The following is a 19,923-nucleotide window of genomic DNA, read 5'->3' on the forward strand; positions in this document are numbered from 1 at the left end:
GCTCCACCGTTACTGAAATATTGGTGCTACTAGTTTATGATTTCTCTTATTTCATATGGTGACTGCCCTACATTATTAAAAGACCAATTACCCTGATCTTTCCATGAGATCCCTGGGGGACAATGTATTAAGTCTTCTGTGTTTCTGTTCCAGAATGCATACACATACATGATGGGGGCATGCGTGATTGTCTTCAGGTTTTTCTCAATTTGTGGGAAGCATGTAAGTATAAATTAGGAACTACAACCATTGCAGTGCTTATGTGTAGATTAAAAGAGTAGTTGCTGCATATTTCCAGTGCACATTCTGTAAGGCTCCACTTTATATGCCAAAAAAAAGAGGAGACTTCAAGCAGCAGTCTCGAATTTTACATGCTGTCTTTAAAATGCTAGGATTTTATATATATTCTATAATAGCACTACGTTATGGTTACTGGAAAAGCTGCATTTTTTGAAAAAAGAAAAAGTGCAACTGCAATACCATATAGTTTTTTAAAAATTCTCTCTAAAACTCTGAATATACATTGTGCTACTTTCAGTCTTTGCCATTTCAGTGTGGTGTCATGTGCATGCTATTTATTTATTTTCTCTGCGAGACTAGTGGAGTGGTGGTTGATGCACTCATCTTGTTATGATAGCACTCTCTTATAGAAGTTTCTTCCTCCGGAGTGTAGGTCTGTGTCTTGTGTCTCTGCAATGTATGTCTTACCACAGTACAGGATTTATGTTCAATTTAAAAAAGTATTGGACCAAGATATTCTGGAAACACTGGGATGGTGACAAAGCCAGTCACTTCTGAAGTTTACATTTCTTTTGTGTTTAGATTCACTCTGGTGTAATTGAGAGTAGACTGGCAGAATAAGCATAGGCAGAGAACAAACACGTTTGTTTAACAAGTGGTGACACCTGCATTCTCTTGCTGTAGAATTTTTTTGACTATCCAAACATTTTCTGTGAATTCTGACATATTAAAGTAAATGTGATGAAAAGACTGCTATACAGGGTTACTGGGGTTAAGAACAGTAAGTCAGAGGGTATTTTCAGTAAAGATAAAAAGTTTTCCTTCAGTCAAACTATACAGAGTCTGTAGATTCTTGGAAGTCAAACGAAAAATCCTTGCTTCTCCTATGCAGCCAGGCCAAGTGATTGCCTTCAAAGCCTTCTGATTGATTCTAAAGTGTTTTCAAGTTTTTAACCTACTAGTTTGTGCTTTCATGTTAGAAGCTGCATCAGTTTCATTAATGTATCTGTTGTTAAGCAATGTGATGGCTAAAAGTGAGCATGAGTTATGAGTTTGGCATGATTCTAGAGAAAACTGCTACCCTTGATCCCATTAAAGAGAATTTTCCATAGCATCCAAAGTGGTTAAGGAGGTTAGGGCAATCTAAGGCAATAATTTTATCGAGAGTAAAATGTACAATATACATGCATGGAAAAGTGATATCTATTACTTAGACCTACTGCCTATGTCATTTCCAGAATTATGCTCTCTTCTTAAGCTCTTTGGCCAACTTGCTTGAGATATTAACTAGTTTAATCAAGCTGTGCTGATCTTAAGGAAATCTCCTTCTCTATACATCAACCCGTTTCTTTAGGTAGGCTTCAGTATCTGTGGTTTCCACCTAACAGTTAGCATCTCTTTCAGATGAGCTCAAAGTAGTGTACTGCACCACTGTTCATACAATGTTAATTTTGATACTTCTGGAGTATACTTATCCTAGAATATTATAGTTAAGCTTATGCTGTATTACTGCTTTATTATCATACATTATCTTATTCTATATATACTCTTTGAGGAGCAACATCTTGACCTTGTAAATTAGACTGATATGCTGATCTCTCTAACAAGTAAAAAGCACACTGAATTTCAGAGGAAAACATAAAACGTTCAGTTCCAATCAGGTTCATAACGTGCCATTTCCCTGGACTCATCCATTAACATCTATATGTAAAGAATTCATTGTCAAAATGGCAAGTGCAATAACTCTCTTTTCCCTTTTATCTCTGCTTTCCTGAATGGTGTCATGGATTGTTTTTTCTCTGTCTTCCCAGGTGACACTAAAAATGCTACTCCTGACTGTGGTTGTCAGCATGTACAAGAGTTTCTTCATTATAGTAGGAATGTTCTTACTGCTTCTTTGTTACGCTTTTGCTGGAGTGGTTTTATTTGGTACAGTGAAATATGGAGAGAATATTAACAGGTACAGTATGTACTACCTTATGTGGATGTTCTTTAAACAGCCAAAAAAAATCACCTTCTGCTAGAGAGAAGTCTATCTGTGGTACAAAACAGACAAGTCCTCAGGTCTAGCTGAAGAGCTCTAAATAGGATTTCTGATAGGAGGCACTGAGCCATCTTTCCAGTCTTTGTGCATTGAACCAAATGACACTTGATGTCACCCAGAGCAGGCTGAAAGCTGTTCTTCATTACATCAGCTGGAATATGCTTCAAAGCAGCACTGCGCTAGCTGCAGGCTGCTGAAACACAGTGTACCTACTACAACTTACCAGCATCACCCAGGAACAGGATCCACGTACCAGGCTGATACAGAGAGGGGACAGTTCTGTGAACTGGCTGTTAACTGGAGATTTCACAATCAACAGCATCATCAGGCTTCAGGATGAAAATGGAGACAGGAGATAGGATTTGGCCCCAAGTCTGCTTTTGCTTTTTGATAAAATGAGCCAAAATACTCAGACCTATGTCTGAGCTAAAGTTATAAAATCTTAAGTCATGAAATAAATCATTCCATGAGCTCATTCAAATAATACTGTAAGTATTTTCAGTTTAAAATGGTAGAACAGTAGAAAATGGAAATGGTTTGCGTTTTTTCTTGCCAACATTTTAGTTCTGGGGTATGAAATGATCAATCTCTCTCTTTTTGTTTAAAACAGACATGCAAATTTTTCATCAGCTGGCAAGGCTATTACTGTACTCTTCAGAATAGTTACTGGAGAAGACTGGAACAAAATTATGCATGACTGCATGGTAAATACAATACTGCCAGAGATAAAGTAGACAAGAAACAGGAGACACCCTTGTGTGTCACAGTGTTTCCGATATCTTAGCTTTGTACAAGGGATGGTTGTGATTGTCTTTATCCCTTCAAGATATGTAATGTTCACTAAACCTCAGAACATGACACACAGATTGCACTTCCAATAACACACTCACAATATAACATTTCATGGGGCTAGGCTATTGCATTATTTAAAAACAAAAATAAAAATATGTTATGTAAATCAGAAGCACAGTAACTCGCTTTTCCACTGTTATCTCTGCTTTGACTGCGGCAAGGTGGCTTTCCAGATTAACTTTGTCTTTAATGCCTGAATTTTGGCTCGTTCCATGTGAATGGTAGTCTTAATGACCTCAAAATTTGTTCTTGAATCATTTTATTTCACCTAAGTAACTTTAGCAAATTTCTATTGGTGGTTTCCATTGCAATGAAAATCATACTATTCCCTTCCTTTTTAAAATGAATGAGCAGAGAGGTGTTTTGAAAACCAGCACATTTCGGAACACCGAGTTGTTTCTTTACATTGGTATAATGCAAAATGTGCCTTGTGTGTGATAGGGAGATCCCTGCCAAGGCCTCTTTTGTCATACCTCTCTCTGTTTTGTTTCTGACTGCTAAAGGAGCAACAAAAAACTGCCCACAGTAATACCCACAGCATTATTCCCTACTTGTGAAGCTTTAAAAAAATAAGTCCTAAGTATTAATTGCAGAGAAATTAAGAATCTCTTCTTATGATTGATTGACTTTGTTTTCTTTTGTTTTGAAGGTTCAGCCTCCATTCTGTACACCAGATAACAGCACCTACTGGAAAACAGACTGTGGAAATTATGCTGGTGCTCTTATGTATTTCTGTTCATTTTACGTCATCATTGCATACATCATGCTAAATTTGCTTGTCGGTAAGTAAAAATATACATTAATAATAAAAAGGTTCATTTTGGCACATAGTATGTTAGATTTGAGTCTGTCGTGCTATTCAGCTCTGAGGTTACCTCATACCTTCGCTGTTACCTTATATGCAAATGATGGTTTTGATAGTTCTCTGCTATGGTGTATGCTAAAACTCAGGAAGTTTGGGAATGGAAGTTTTTTGAACAAAGAGGTGTGTTGTATTTGTATAGTTGCCCTAAGGAATATTATTTTCTGAGCTTTTCCTTCCTCCAGTTAACATTTTTCCAACATTGTTGGAATTCTCCTAATAGATTTTAGAAGATGTTAGATTAGATATCTCGCCAGCATTTAAGATACAGCTTTCCAAAAGTGAGCACAGAGAATATTGATGTAGCACGACAGTGTATTACCTATTCAAAATCCTCATCTGAACATACAGCTAAAGGCATTTATTAGTGTGAAGTTTGCACAACAGAATTCACATTCTGTTGAAATTCATTGTTGCTTGCAAAGATTAACCAGTTAGAATGTAACTACAAGGCTTTCTCTACAGTGTATTTTGGTTTTGTGATTTGCAGCTATCATTGTGGAGAATTTCTCGTTGTTTTATTCAACTGAAGAAGACCAACTTTTAAGTTATAATGATCTTAGGCATTTTCAAATTATATGGAACATGGTTGATGACAAAAGAGAGGTAAGAAACTTGATAATAAGCACAGAAATCCAGTAAATTTACATTTTTCTTTGAAAAAACATATAGTGAAAACAAAGTGTGCTGATGAAACTCACTGAGCGGTTACTGTTCAGGTTGTGAAAGTTCAGTTAGCATGATCTAACATTGTTCATGACACTTCAACTTTTAACCTGTATTCTTTACAACTTACAATAGTAGATTTAAAAACAAATTAGATATTCATAGGATCAATACAATAGCATCTTTCCTCCCAACTCCCTGAGAGTTGATCCCTTGAAAGTCTACAGACTCACATCTATTTATGTGCCTGATCTTCAGAAGGGCTTTGCTGAGATTTTTACACTGTCTCCTGTAGGATCCTCATAGAGAAGCTGATAAAGTATGGGCTGGATGAGGAGACGATGAGGTGGACTGAACACTGGCTGAATGGTTGAGCCCAGAGGGTGGATGATCAGGGGCACAGAGTCTAGTTGGAGGCCAGTAACTAGTGGTGTACCTCAGGGATCAATATTGGGTCAAACCCTGTTCAACATCTTCATTAATGATCTGGATGATGAGGCAGAGTGCACTCTCAGCAAGTTTGCAGATGACACCAGAATGGGAGGAGTATCTGATACAGCAGAGGATCATGCTGCTATCCAGAGGGACCTAAACAGGCTGGAGAAATGGGATAACAGGAACCTCATGCAGTTCAACAAGGGGAAGTGCAAAGTCCCACACCTAGGGAAGAACAACCCCAGGCACCAGTACATGCTGGGTGCTGACCATGTGGAAAGCAGCTTGGCAAAAAAGGACGTGGGAGTCCTGGTGGACACCAGTCTGAACATGAGCCAGCAACGTGCCCTTATGACAAAGAGGGCTAATGGTATCCTGGGCTGCATTAGACAAAGTGTTGCCATCAGGACAAGGAGGAGGATCCTTCACCTCTACTCAGCACTGATGAGGCCACACCTGGAGTCCTGGGTCCAGCTCTGGACTCCTCTGTACAACAGAGACATAGACGTACTGGAGAGAGTCCAGCAAAGGGACACGAAGATGATGAAGGGACTAGAGCATCTCTCCTATGAGGAGAGGCTGAGAGAGCTGGGACTGTTCAGCCTGGAGAAGGCTCAGGGCAGATCTTATCAATGTTTATAAATACCTGAAGGGTGCCACGAGGATGGAGCCAGGCTCCTTCCAGTGGTGCCTAGTGACAGGACAAGAGGCAATGGGCACAAACTGAAACACAGGAGGTTCCCTCTGAACATGAGGAAAGACTTTTTCACAGTGAGGGCAAATGAGCAATGGTACAGGTTGCCCGGGGAGATTGTGGAATTTCCATCCTTGGAGATATTCAAAAGCTATCTGGACATGGGTAAATGGCTTTAGGAGGCCCTGCTTAAGCAGAGGGGGTCAAACTAGGTGACCTCCAGAGGTCCCTTCCAACCTCAACCATTCTGGGATTCTGGGATGAGAAGAGCATCTGGGAGACTGAGCTATTCAGATGCCCACGCAAGTTAAATCATCATCTGAATGAGTCATGACATCACTAAGACTTGAATATGAACAACATTATGGTGAAAGAAGTTGTTTGCTTGTAGTTAGCACATGGCTGTGCTGGAGATGGAAGCCACAGTCCATACTAATGTAGATGGAAAGTTCTGCATCCATTGTGCCCAGCACTGACAGTATCTCCCTTGGATGTGGAACAACACATTACAGCAAAAATAGTTCCAGTCAGGCTCATTTAGCAGAACAAAATATTTGAATAGTATGGATACCACAGTTTCAGAGGGAAATACTTTCAGTCCTGATTTTTTAACAGCAGATCAAAATTTTTGTCACAAAAAGTGCAACACATGCTAGGTTGACTCTTAGAGCAGGACACCTTTGAAAATCCAGTAATCTCCCATCACTCTCCTGTCCAAAGATGCACAGAGAAGGGACCAGGTTTACAGCCAGTTATAAGCCTGACTGTGAGTTTTTAAATTGTAGTTTAATTTCAGTTTTTCAAAGGCAGCTCGTTGGGCATATAATTCTCATTACCGATTAATGCAAATGGGGAAACTAAATCCCCAAGCAATTTTGAACTTTTCTGACAAAATTACCAGTACAGATTCTCATTGTGTATCAGTCAAATAACAGCAAAGACTTCCATGAATGTGCTGAAGAGCTGGCTGCATGCGTATATTCTTCAGTAATGTATTCACAGTGACTTAAATAGGCCAGGATTTGACATGGAGTCTTTGGGGAAGCAGTGTTTCTCTCACTGATCAAGATGAATATCTGAGTTGATTGTTAGGTCACAGTAATAATTTACCATCTATTATGCAATTTTACCCAGGGAGTAATCCCTACCTTCCGAGTGAAGTTTCTGCTGAGGCTTCTGCGGGGCAGGCTGGAGGTGGATCTCGACAAGGACAAGCTGCTGTTCAAGCACATGTGCTACGAAATGGAACGGCTCCATAATGGTGGTGATGTCACCTTCCATGACGTGCTCAGGTACTCTGAGATTTTCTCTAAATTTGTAGAATGGGTATGATGGCGTGTATTTCTTTGCAGGCTAACAGGTTATTCATTAGGTTTGGGAAAAGGCAAGACTGGTAGCCACAGAGACACTGCCATTTTAAATGAGGTACAAAAATTAGATTTCCCTTTTTTTCCTGAAAAAATATTAATGATAGAAAACATCCTAGGGAATCAGCTCTAAGTCATTTTAACATTTTAATTTTGAGCAGTCACGTGTTGTTCTTGTATCCCGAGCACTGAAATGTTGCACTAAGGTCTTAAATATGAGCTTTGATTTTCTAAATTAAAATGTAAGGTCACCAGTTAAAAAAAGTGAAACTGTGTTTCTTCCAGCATGCTTTCATATAGGTCTGTTGATATCAGAAAAAGTCTCCAACTGGAAGAGCTGCTTGCTAGGGAACAACTGGAATATACCATAGAAGAGGAGGTGGCCAAACAGACCATACGCATGTGGCTGAAGAAGTGCTTAAAGAGAATCAGAGCAGTAAGTCAAACTAAACCAAATCTGAATGTTTGCAGAAATTGTACTGCTCAACAATGCTGGAATTTGCTGTCACTATGCTTCATTTGCTCTGGAGTCACAATAATATTTATGTGAAGAAGTATGTGGCGGTTGCTAACTCAGCACAAAAAGTGTGTTACAGCTCAACTGAAAGCGCTACAAAAATAAGCATCTTTTGAAGGCAAAAACTGTCTTCCTGCCAAAAATTTATCTGTCTTTTCAATACAGCAGGAAGATGCATGTGCAGAGACCAAAGCCAAAGGAATAAAGAAAAAACAATGTGATTTGATGGAACCTCATAGGCCTAATCTTTCCTGACAGAATATAACTGTATAATTTTCTTGCCTCTGCTGGCAGAAGATATCATGATCAACTACCAGCAGATGTGGGATCCATATCAAGATACATCATTTGAATGAGCCATTACAGTAACTCTGTGTATTCAATGATCAATGTGTACGTGTAAATCAGATTTATGAACCGTGGCACACAGGAACTGTGTCTATGCTAAGTTAAGCAGGGCCAAGGCATTGGCTCAGGACTGGGATGGGGTCACCCATACTCGTTAGGCTGTTCCTCAGCACAGTTTTGGCCTGTGTGTACTCATACTGTCCCAGATCACTGCTGTTTGGTCTCCCAGAACACTGCCATAGGAGCATCACCGCCCTCCAGGCGTGGGTCAGGGTGGACACTGCTCCCAGTAGAAAGTGGTTGAAGCTGTCTGGTGTGGTAGAGGAGAGATTAGTCAAGTCGTGCAGGTCCTGGCCTGTCACTTGGCTTCAGTGCTCCAGGAAATCCCAGTCTGTTTGATTTTCTGGTTACAGACCTAGCCAGTGCTTCTGTATTCTGTTTATGCAGTGCTTCTGGTTGTCAGAAACGTTTTTGCCTTTGCTCAGGTGTCGTGGTTTAGCCCAGCCAGCAGCTGAGCTACCAGGCAGCTGCTCACTCACTCCTCCTCCTCGGTGGGGTGGAGAGGAGAAAAATGTAACCAAAGGACTGAGGGTTGAGACAAGAACAGGGAGGGATCATCCACCACCCATGGCACTGGGCAAAACAGACTTGGCTTGGGGACAAATCAATTTAATTTGTTATCAGTTCATTCAGAGAGGATACCAAGAAACAAAGCCAGACCTTAAAAACACCTTCCCCCACCCCTCCCTTCTTCCCCATTCTACCCCAGCAGCACAGGGGGACAGGGAATGGGGGTTGCAGATCATTTCGTCATGTGCTGTTTCTGCCGCTCCTTCCTTAAGGAGGAGGTCTCCTTACACTCTTCCCCTGCTCCAGAGTGTCACCCTTCCCACAGGTGACTGTTCCCCATGAACTTCTCTGACTGAGTCCTTCCTGCAGGATGCAATCCTTGCCCATCAGATTGCTCCAGCAGGGGCTTTTCCCATGGAGTCATGGCTTCTTAGGGCACAGCCACCCACTCTGGAGTGGGCACCTCCACAGACTTCAGATGTGTCTCTGCTTCATTGTCAGTCTCCAGCAGCATGTGGGGTCCTTCCCATGGAGACAGTCCTATATGACCTCCCTTGGGTGCAGGCATCTCTGCTCCAGCGTGGGGTTCTCCATGGGCTGCGGGTGGGTCTCTGCTCCACTGTTAATCCCCACGGGCTGCAGGGGAGCCGCCTGCCTTCTCACCACAGGCTGCAGGGGAATCAGCTCCAACACACCTTCTCCCACTCCATCTTTGCTGTCCTTGGTGTCTGCGTGGCTGTTCCTTTCAGGTCTCAGTCCCCTCTCTGCTGCACCTGCACTGAGCCCAACTGGCCCAACAAACCTCGGCAGTCCAGACAGGACGAACTCTGCCCAGTGGGCACCCTGGGAGCAGGGCGCTTCGGAGCTCTCCCAGCTGCACCTCTGTGGCCATCTCCGATCGAGTCGTGGCTGCCCAATGTGGGCAGTTGCCCACCTGGGAGGCCAAATGGGGGCCAGTCCCCCGTTTCCTCCCTCTCTCACTGCAGGTCGAGCGTGGCTCAGGTTCTTTTGCCCCTTTCTTAAATATGTCATTCGCAGAGGTGCTGACTGGGGGATCTCATCTGCCCAGAGGCCGGTCTGACCGGTTTTGGAGCCCGAGAAGCTTCTCACATCCCCTCACAGGGGCTGTATCTGCAGCCCCTCCCCTGCTACCAAAACCCCACCACATAAACACAGCACATATATACTGATCAAAGTTTGTCTTAGATTAAATTTATATTAAAAATTTTCAGGAAATTTGAATTGGGTTTTGCAGTTATTCTCCTCATTTCTTCCAAAACCAGCTCTTCCTTTATGTAAAAAGTCACAGCCTGATTGCCTTGATGATCGATTTTTTCAGTTACTGTAAGGCTGAGTCCTTTTGATGCACATATTTTTTATTTTTATAGAAGCTTACTTCTTGTGTGTGGAGGTTTCCCAGAGAGACCCACGATCATGATCTGCCTTTTTCTGTTTGTAAATTTATAAAAAAAAAAAACCTGGACAATTTGAATGTAATGTACATTCCAGCTGAAATGTCGATGTTCAAGGCATATTCACAGACAGATAGTTTCATTTTTATCTCATCTCTGTAATAATAATGGCAGTAAATTTAATCTCAGCTCTCAATTCTGGGTTTGTTTGATTCTGTTGTTCATTTCATTATGATATTGAATTACACTATGTTAAAGTAAATATGCTATTCATTTCACTCTAATAATATGGTTCAGATCATTTCACATTGTACGAACCTTTTATAAACTGAATGTAATTATGGAAGTTAATATATATTTTCAAATTCTCTTATTAGTCTCTAAGTCTCTCTAGAGGGAGCATGTGAAGACTACCCAGGAAAGTGAAACCCTTCCTAAGAGCCGTTTATTTTAATTTAAAAGCAAATTAGGTTGTAAGATCATAATGGTAGTGGTTTTGTTTTCTATTTGTACTGTAAATCTATACTCAGTCCCAAGGTTTCCACTATTGTTTTATTCATTCATATTGACAGCGTTTTCCAAAGTCCATGAAAGAAATCAGAATCTTTTCATTACCTTCGTGTAATTCTTAGTGAATCTCTACCAATGTCCTTGTTTCTTTTCCTTTGCAAGAACTTTTAACTCATAAATTCAAAAATTTATATGTTTTTAAACCCTAAGTTTAAACCAACAGCTGAGTAGCTTGCCTTCCAATATAGTTTATAAGTTTCATCCTTTATTTCCTACATAAAGGTCAGACATACGCTGGAAGTCACTTTATTTAAATAGCAACCATCTGATACATGTAGCTTTATCAATGCACCTGGTGTCCACATCTGACACTCACTGTTTAAATATTTAGAAGGCTTTAACAAAAATCAAACACTGTGACACACCAATGAGAACATTTTTGTTGTCACATATTGTACCTTGATAGAAACAACAGCAGTCGTGCAGCATTATCCATAGTCTACGAGAGAGTCAACAGCAGGAGTTGAGCCGATTTCTGAATCCTCCCAGCATTGAGACGACACAGCCAAGTGAAGATATGAATGCTATTAATCAGGATAACAGTGCACAGCCAGAGGTATGTTAACCAGAAGACTATCAGCTACTCAGAACAAATTCAGAAAACTTCCATGTTTCTTATTTGTTCTTTTTTAAACATCATTTTTACTGGAAAAGTTGAAAGCGATATCTTGTTTTGCTTCAGTCTTTGCCTTCAGATCTAAAGGCGAGATGGTCTAAGGCAGTGATTCCGCAGCTTAGTTAGCTGTCTTGCTAGCACCATAAAGGGCAAACTCAGCTGTACAACTCTGTCAGCACCGACTTCCAGCGCTTGCATGAGCTGTGTACAGGCTCAGGGACTTAAGTTTTCCTGTTCAAGCATTATGAAGTAGTTTTTACACTGAGAGTGAGAACGTTGGGCTTGCTGGCCCTGTGGGTAGGAGTCCTGGGCTCTTCCAGAGTAGGGAAGGAAGAATGTACAACATAAGGACTCCACTGTAAAAGGCTGAAAACAATTTTGTGCCTTTCAGTGGGACCATATAATGGAATTGAGCCCAAATGATCTTTTTTTTTTTCTTTTTCCTATATGTAGTAGTTTCCTGGGGCAGGAAAGAATAGAAACCATGCTACCTTAACAAATGGCAATATATTTTGTTTGTATTCATGTATAAAACTTGGAAATAGAATAAGAAAGATAACCTTCCTTGGGATTACCCCCATGCAATGGGGACCTATGACCGAGATTCTTTTTCCTCTGTTCAGACCAGTAGCCAGCAGCAGCTCCTTAGCCCAACACTTTCTGACAGAGGCGGCTATCGACAAGACTCTGCAGATGCTGGTAAGCCTCAGCGGAAATTTGGACAATGGCGTTTGCCATCAGGTCAGTGAAAAATGTGTATCAGTATAGTTCCCACATGCCAAATCAGTGCTGTACAATAACAAGGCCATGAGAGGCTTCGTGATTCACAGTTCTACCTCCTGCCTGTTGCTTGCATCCACATCAGTACTTTTCTACCCTCATGCATACTGAAATACCGCAATCTCTCCCCTTCCTCCCAGTTCTGAAAGTTTGGAATATGGGCTCAAGCACTGCCATGTGCAGGAGGTTGTTGGGATTTTTTACTTTTTCATACATTTACTCCAGATCTTTGGGTTGGGGGCTGTACTGTCCCTTATGTTTGTGAAGTATCTTGTGCATTTAGAGTTCTCTTTTATCACTTAAAGCACAGTGAAAATGAATGATGTTTTCCTAACAACAGTAATAACTTCTCAGTGTCTTGTCTTGCCTAAGCACACCAGGTGTATGATTTATATTTTACACCATAACAATACATTTTTATATCTTCACTTCAGCCAGAAATTGGCCAAGTATACAATCAGTTTCCTGTTTATTTTTACAAACAGGAAATATCCTCAAGTTATTCTGGTAACTACTGTCCACCAGAAAAGGAAGGCTAGACTATACCTTATAGGAGGGTGCTTATAGGAGGGTGGGAGAGGTCCATAGGTACAGTCTGAGGCCTTATTGAGTCTTTTTCTCAAAAGCACTCTCCATCACCTGAAATATTCTCACTTAAAGTGCATATTGACCTCTGCTGCCTGCCACACTCATTACCAGCAGGTTAGATGTCTGCACATCAACCTGCTTTCAGCTGTCATCGGTCAGTCCTATTCTGAGGGAGAGCACTGCCTTCAAAGACTGCCACTATTCAAACCCTAATCATATCTAGGTGGAAGTAGAAGAGCTGGTCATACTATGAGTACCATTAACCCTACTTTTGTGACCAGAGTACTTGTCCAAGAAACAGGACAGCTTAATAGAGAGCTTTCAACCCATGTTTTCCACTTAAATTTTCACTGGGCGGCAAAGATCAGCATTTTGTTGGAACAGAGAGAAAGAGTAAAAGAGGGAGCATGCTGAGGAGGAATCGTACTATTGCAGCCAACTGGATAGGTTTTTCAAGTGAGAATGAGGAGTTCACGGTTTCCTTTCTTAGCACTTATCTTGGCCATGTCGCTCTTGAATGTTCCTTGGTGGACGATCTCAGAAAGGAAGATCACCTCCATGCACAGTACAGCAAATGATAAGTACTCTGCCCCTAATCCAACAAAGACATGTATTTAAGATCATGAATGGCATCATTAAGATCAGTGTGGGCTTTGTATACTTACACCTGTGTTTTAGTGGTTTCCTAAAGCCATACCAGCACTTTTTACTGGCGTCCACCCCTAGGCCATAGTTAAATATCACTTTGTAGGTGTAGCTGCCAACTCTAAATGCACTTTTCCCTCCCTCTTTCTGGCACTTAACACTTTCACCATTTTTTAAGCAGGTCAGCCCATGTAAGTACTGCCTAAACCATTTAGATTGCAATTAGCCGGGTAAGAAGAGATCTATTTCATCAGCTATCCCAGCAGAAGGAAATAAGGCACTGCTCAGTTCAACTGCTCTACCAGCAGATTAGTGGGAGTGAGGTGAACAGCTGAAGCTGAAAAAAAACCACATTAGAACAGAGCCTTGCTCTTGCTGCACTAAATCAGTTTAAGGCTGCCCTAGTCCAGCCAGCTGTGTATACCTGAATTTTAAGCAAAAATGTTCAAGAAGCAGATCTACTCTAATACAGAACTTTCTGTTTAATTTCATAGCCCCTAAACCAATAAGCCATTCAGTGTCTTCAGTCAACCTTCGCTTTGGTGGACGTTCAACTATGAAAACTGTAGTATGCAAAATGAATCCCATGTCTGATGCTGCTTCTTGTGGATCAGAAGTCAAGAAATGGTGGACAAGACAATTAACTGTGGAGAGTGATGAGAGTGGAGAGGACCTTCTTGATATCTGAGAAGAGTTTAAGTCATACTGCAACAACAGCCACTTCAAGTACATCTAATTTTTTATGTTTAGAATTGAAGAAGCTGTGTGATGTACGATTTCTTTAAATTCAATGTAATAAATTTTTTCAAATGCTTGTCCTTCTACCATGTGAAGCATAGCACACACCTACATGTTAGAATTCACCTCTAGAGGTACTAACTGTACTTTAAGAAACCTGTATGTGACAGCAGTACTAACAAAGCCAGAGAGACTACATTGCCTTTAGCAGACAGAGCGTTGAAAGATGTCATATGTTCTGTAGCTATATAATGAAAATATATTTTGATATACACAGTCCTGTGTTTTTCTTCAACCTGCACCGTACTTTAAAGTGGCAACACTTTACAATACAGGGGTAATATATTCTTTCTGTGTTTTCCCTCAGTTCTTATTTAGTAACATTCCTTTAGAGAGATTTTATTATACACAAATGACCTGAAGAGGTCAGCACTGACTTCATGTTCAAGGGAAGTATTTTTACAAAGTACAGATTCTGAATTACAAATCTAAGCTTTTTCTGGACCTTTTTTTAAAATATGCAAGATGCAGGATAACTCATTTTAAAATCAGAAGGTGAAGGACTGGCTTTTAAAATGTAAATATCTTTGGATTTTGGTTAATTATGCAAAGAGCTTGATTTTCATAGAGAAAACAGGAAAAAAAAAAAGAAAAAAGACACTAAAACTGTGCATTTAAGCATCTAGCAGGAGACGTCCATGTGAAAAACATGGTTTATGCTTCGTTTCAGAATATACTAGTTACATATATGTATGATCATCATTCTCATGTTGATTGAGTCCCATTTCCTTGCGTAGTCATAAGATAACTTTTTTCTTGTCTATGTGGTAAAAATTAGCATGTTGGGGGTTCTAATTACACAGTTGTATTGTATGGCTTTTAAAATACAGTTCAGTTTTGCCTGTATAGGTAGAAGTGAGTTTTGCTTACCCATGTTACTACTCGTGCTACAGCCCTGCAAAGCTAAGGCATGACACTGTACTGTGGGTAAGTACCTTTGTCCCTTTTATCCCACTGCATCCTGTTTTGACATGTTAGTCTTTTATTTTATGAAGCACCAGTAGTGCTACATTATCGCTAGTGAAAAAGCAGCTATCCCTTTCATAAAAGTTTTTCCAGTGAAAGGCCACTGCTATACAGAGACAAAGGTGGAGAAAAAAAAGCCACAAAATGCAGTAGAGTTTGTTAGTTTCAGAGTTTAAGGCTGTCTGAAAATGTGGGCTAAAAATGTGCCCATCCCTCTAGGAAGAACTAAGAGCTTGCAGATTTTGTTACTTGGCCACCAACTGGGTTTTTTAGCATAGCTGGGACCTTTCTGTTACCATTGTTTCCTATGGAAATGATAGGTTACTCTAACATGGGCTGGTGTGAGATCTTGTAAGAGGCTCACAGTTAATGTACATCACCACTTATAAAATAAATCTGTTAAAAAGCAGACAAAAGCCAATGCTTTGCGATGTTTTCTGGCCAAAATATTCACGTAGAGTGGTCAGAATACAGCATTGTTTTCACGGATGCCTTCACCATAAATGCAAAATTAGTTTTGGCCATAAAATACAGTTTACTTGGCATCTATCAATGTTTTGTTCCCTGTGTATGGTTGAACATGGTTTAGTTTTTTTTTAAAATAGTCATATTGAACATGTCTGTATTTTGTGGTTTCTTTATCTGTTTGGGGGTATATTTAAGTTTAAATCTAGTCAACTGTAATTCTATAGTAACAGAATATGTGCTTTCTCTTGTTTGCTAGATTATGAAACATCAACAAAACTTCATATCTAAATCCATTATTTTGTGTTCTGTTTTGTGCTTGTTTAAGTTGAGCTTTTGTATATATGACAAAAAGGTAAATACTGGATTTATAGAAGATAGTATCTTTGAAAGTTCAATAATATATTGAACTGCAGATCTTTCTGAATCATTCTTGCTGCAAATCTTCTTTTTAAAAAATCTGGCAAACATTTTTTCCTTGCCTTACAGTACTCTGTCAATAAAAGTGAGTTGCTTTAAGCAATATTCCTCCCTCTGGTTTTCATTCTAACTGCATTGGCTATATCTGGTTCATCTGTGATAATGGTGCATAGTGGCTAGGTGTGTGGTTTGTAAAGAATTATGTAAAGAGACGCTTTCAATCTCATCTAATTGGAGGGCCTTTGTTTTTTTTTGCGAAAAGTCCAGCAACTGACCTTATCAATACTGCCACGAGGGGTCTCATTCAAAAAATGGGGCTAAATAGGACTGTTGATTATTTATTTTTACTTCTTTAGGGTCTGGATGTGAGTGAGTGAGTGAGTGAGTGAGTGTGTGTGTGTTCTTCCAAAGCACTATGCAGATATAGGAAGTGAAATGGGATTACAAAGATATGAAAATAATATATACTAGAGCACCCACGCGACTAGGTTAAGGTGAAAACCACCTTTAGTATGCAGCTCCAACACAACTAAAGAAAGTGGTAACCATCTACTTTGCAGCAGAGCAACCAATGCGCATTTGCACATGAAGGTGAAGAAGCAGAGAGGAGAGTTGAAGAGTGACTGAAGTTCAAACAGCCTGCACAAACAATGGAGAGACACAGAGGAAATAGTGCATCAGGAAATCAGTCAGACCAGGCAGCCTGAGAGAAAAGTTCAAACAAGAACAGACCCTGGACAAAGGTAAACAAAAAATTGCTGGGGGAATATTACTAGCTATGGTGCTCTTGACTCCTGGAATTAAATACAGAGTTATCCTATACAAATGAAAAGAAGAAAGTGTTTGGACTCCTTTTCATGCACTAAGAGAGCTCTGTTCCATAGGAGGCAAGTTGTAGAAGTCTTCATGGCTTGGGTGGGCAAAAAGTGGAGTGCATGTTGTCAGGGCTCAACTTAAATCCAGTTTGTGGGAAGTCTGAGAACATGCAAGTTCTCAGAGTACAAGTTGGGGACTGAACTGTTGGGGAGCAGCACCTGGAGGTCCTGGTGGACAGCAGGATGACCATGAGCCAGCAATGTGCCCTTGTGGCCAAGAAGGCCAATGGCATCCTGGGCTGTATTAGAAGGGGTGTGGTTAGTAGGTCGAGAGAGGTTCTCCTCCCCCTCTACTCTGCCCTGGTGAGGCCGCATCTGGAATATTGTGTCCAGTTCTGGGCCCCTCAGTTCAAGAAGGACAAGGAACTGCTTGAGAGAGTCCAGCGCAGGGCCACAAAGATGATTAAGGGAGTGGAGCATCTCCCTTATGAGGAAAGGCTGAGGGAGCTGGGTCTCTTTAGCTTGGAGAAGAGGAGACTGAGGGAGGACCTCATTAATGTTTATAAATATGTAAAGGGTGACTGTCATGAGGATGGAGCCAGGCTCTTCTCAGTGGCATCCAATGATAGGACAAGGGGAAATGGATATAAGCTGGAACATAGGAGGTTCCACTTAAACATGAGGAAGAACTTCTTCCCAGTAAGGGTAACAACACTGGAACAGGCTGCTCAGAGAGGTTGTGGAGTCTCCTTCTCTGGAGACGTTCAAAATCCGCCTGGATGCTTTCTTGTGTGATCTGATCTAGGTGGTCCTGCTCAGGCAGGGGGATTGGACTAGATGATCCCTTGGAGTCCCTTCCAATCCCTAACATTCTGTGATGCAGCAAAGATGTATCGCAATATCATTCCAAAGACAGGTCAGATTTCAGACAATCACTTTTGTAATGGAGAAATTAATAACCTGAAACCATTTGCTACTGGAAGATATCCAAGTGAATTAAAAGCTAAAAACATAAAATACACTTTTATCTGGCAAGCTGAAAATTCCATCCTTGTTTTAACTAATGAGGACCAATCAGGCTTAAACATCTTCAAAATAACATTACGCTTAGTATTGTCTGCATCCAAAGACCAGTATCACAGCTTCTGAGAAGCCAAAGATTTAGATGCTAAAAGCGAGTGACTTTGTGAAAATAATCTTTTTTGTTCTCTTCTTTTATTCACAACATGCCCACAGCTCTTGTTATTGTGCAGCTAAGGATGTCCGTGAATAACTGAAGCAGGAGAAGGTTTCGCACTGTTGTAACAGTACATTTGGAGCCCCAGCAAGCAAGATGTATTGTAAACCTGCCATCCAAGAATGCACACTCCTCCTGCAACATTTCCACAAGTAAAACCAAACACTGGCCTCAGTTGTCAGTCAAAATTACCGATAGGATTATCTCAGTCTCCCTGAATCTAGCTTTAGGAGGCTACATTCATTCCTTCTATTGAAGGCAGTTTAGTCACACTGCAGATGAACTTGCCACAATGCATAGGCTGATGCTGGGAAGTTGGCCGCCCTGTTTTGTTCAATTGCTCTGCAACACAAAGGGAGCCTCACTAGAATTCAATTAACCTTCCTCTTCATCCCAAGGGGCTAGTGTCAGACCCTGTTAGCAGCTGTTGCCCATTGTTCTCAGTGAAGAACCTCGAATCACCAAGTTATTAACCCATCAGTGAGCTAAGTGTACAGACAGTGGCATTTTATTTTCTGCAGGTTCCTGTCTCAGATAGTTATTCCAGTACCCTTACTGGTTTCATACATTCACCTGACTTGCATATCTGTGCTGGGGAATTTATGTAAATTACTTAGGCACCTACAAAAGTGTGTTTCATAAAAGAGTAGCTTACTGGAAAGGCAAGAAATGTCTAAGTACAGATAGGAAAGGAAAAAAAACTATTCACCAGCCTGAAGAGTCGTTGACATTAGCCTTTTCTTCTTCCTGAATTTAAGCAGCAGCCACCAGTGGCACAAGCCTCCAGTGTCTCAGTGGGCATTGCTGTGTCTCAGGAAAAATTTTGCTAAGGTTGGAAACAAACTGGCTAGTACCAGATAGACATCAGTGGGTCCTAGAGGCTTGGTCAGTCAAGTTCTAACTGGATCATCCACATGATGGAAATAACTGTGATGAGACTACTGTTTCTGAGTAAGTTTACCCCCAAAGGTAAGAGAAGAGGTTTTGTCCTTGAGTTCAGTGGTAGAGAAGCTGGATCCCTTGTCTTCTCTCACACTCTGTATTCTGGTTTCTGAAGTCGGTTCAGCCCAAACATTGGTTTGCTGACAACTCTGTGGGTCTTCTTCCCAAACGCTTCAAATATTTCAAAAACCTAACATCATCAAAGGAAAAACAAAATCACTTTTCCCAGTTCCTCCTCAGCTGCCTGTCAAGCCCTCCAGTGACACCAGGCACGTGGTGGTGAGTTTTGCGGTGCCCCTGTAGGCACTGCTGGCCCCAGCTGCCCCGCTGTTGGAAACAACCACTTCCTCATCAAAGACGGTAGATGCATATAGGTGCCTGCACCTCTGTCCTCCGTGGCAAAACCTGGCTTTTCAGCCACACCTGCTGTGGAGGGGAGTTAAAGCTCTACCAAGGTCGGCAGAGTCTGAGCAAATGCAGGGCCCCCTCCAGCCACTCCGCTGGGAGAGGGACACCTCCGGCCATGCAGCGCTTGGGCAGCAAGAGTAGCCAACAAGCGCAACAACACTCACCTGAACTTTTCTGCCAAAACTTTCAAATAGGTAATGTTAAGCATGCAATTTACCCACTCCTGTGCTATGGACACTCCTGAGGACATGATCGAGTGAACTGTTTCAGCTGCTGTGAGTAAGAAGGTCTCAAACACGGTTGCTCCTAGCCAGCTCCAGCTTATTTTGCACCAGAAAGTACGATGCTCTGAGCTCTTCCAGTTTAACTCTTCACCCAGTTGCTTCTTTCTCTGAGCTCTGTAAAATACTCTAAGTTTAAAAATCCAGGTATTAAAACCTTCATCTTAATTGGATCAGCAACAGCAAGAATATTTTTCTGACCTTGACCTATAGATATATTTCAACTTTATATGCATACGTCAATTCAGCCTGTATCTGTAAGGGCTTATCTACATGAGGAAGTTGCACCAGCTTAAATTTAACTGGTTGTTGCAAATTGATTTCTCTAAATCAGTTTGAATACCTGTGGAAATGCTTATTTCAGTTTAAAGATTTTTTTCTATTG

The 19,923-nt window shown here is 41.0% G+C and overlaps 1 protein-coding gene across 2 annotated transcripts in view; it reads left to right on the forward strand.

Moving 5' to 3' along the window:
* NALCN (sodium leak channel, non-selective) overlaps positions 1-13,894 on the forward strand; it is a 253,954-nt gene extending 240,060 nt beyond the window's left edge. For both annotated transcript variants that reach the window (XM_086611009.1, XM_086611015.1), the window contains 10 exons: positions 154-222; positions 2,052-2,200; positions 2,895-2,988; positions 3,786-3,918; positions 4,489-4,604; positions 6,928-7,085; positions 7,446-7,596; positions 10,984-11,133; positions 11,817-11,934; positions 13,701-13,894. In XM_086611009.1, the coding sequence (XP_086467135.1) occupies positions 154-222; positions 2,052-2,200; positions 2,895-2,988; positions 3,786-3,918; positions 4,489-4,604; positions 6,928-7,085; positions 7,446-7,596; positions 10,984-11,133; positions 11,817-11,934; positions 13,701-13,894 (1,332 nt within the window). The remainder of the gene's footprint in view (positions 1-153; positions 223-2,051; positions 2,201-2,894; positions 2,989-3,785; positions 3,919-4,488; positions 4,605-6,927; positions 7,086-7,445; positions 7,597-10,983; positions 11,134-11,816; positions 11,935-13,700) is intronic.
* Positions 13,895-19,923: the final 6,029 nt, after the last annotated feature.

Source organism: Tauraco erythrolophus, chromosome 1 (assembly GCF_009769465.1).
Source record: "Tauraco erythrolophus isolate bTauEry1 chromosome 1, bTauEry1.pri, whole genome shotgun sequence".
In the NCBI taxonomy this organism is placed as follows: Eukaryota; Metazoa; Chordata; class Aves; order Musophagiformes; family Musophagidae; genus Tauraco; species Tauraco erythrolophus.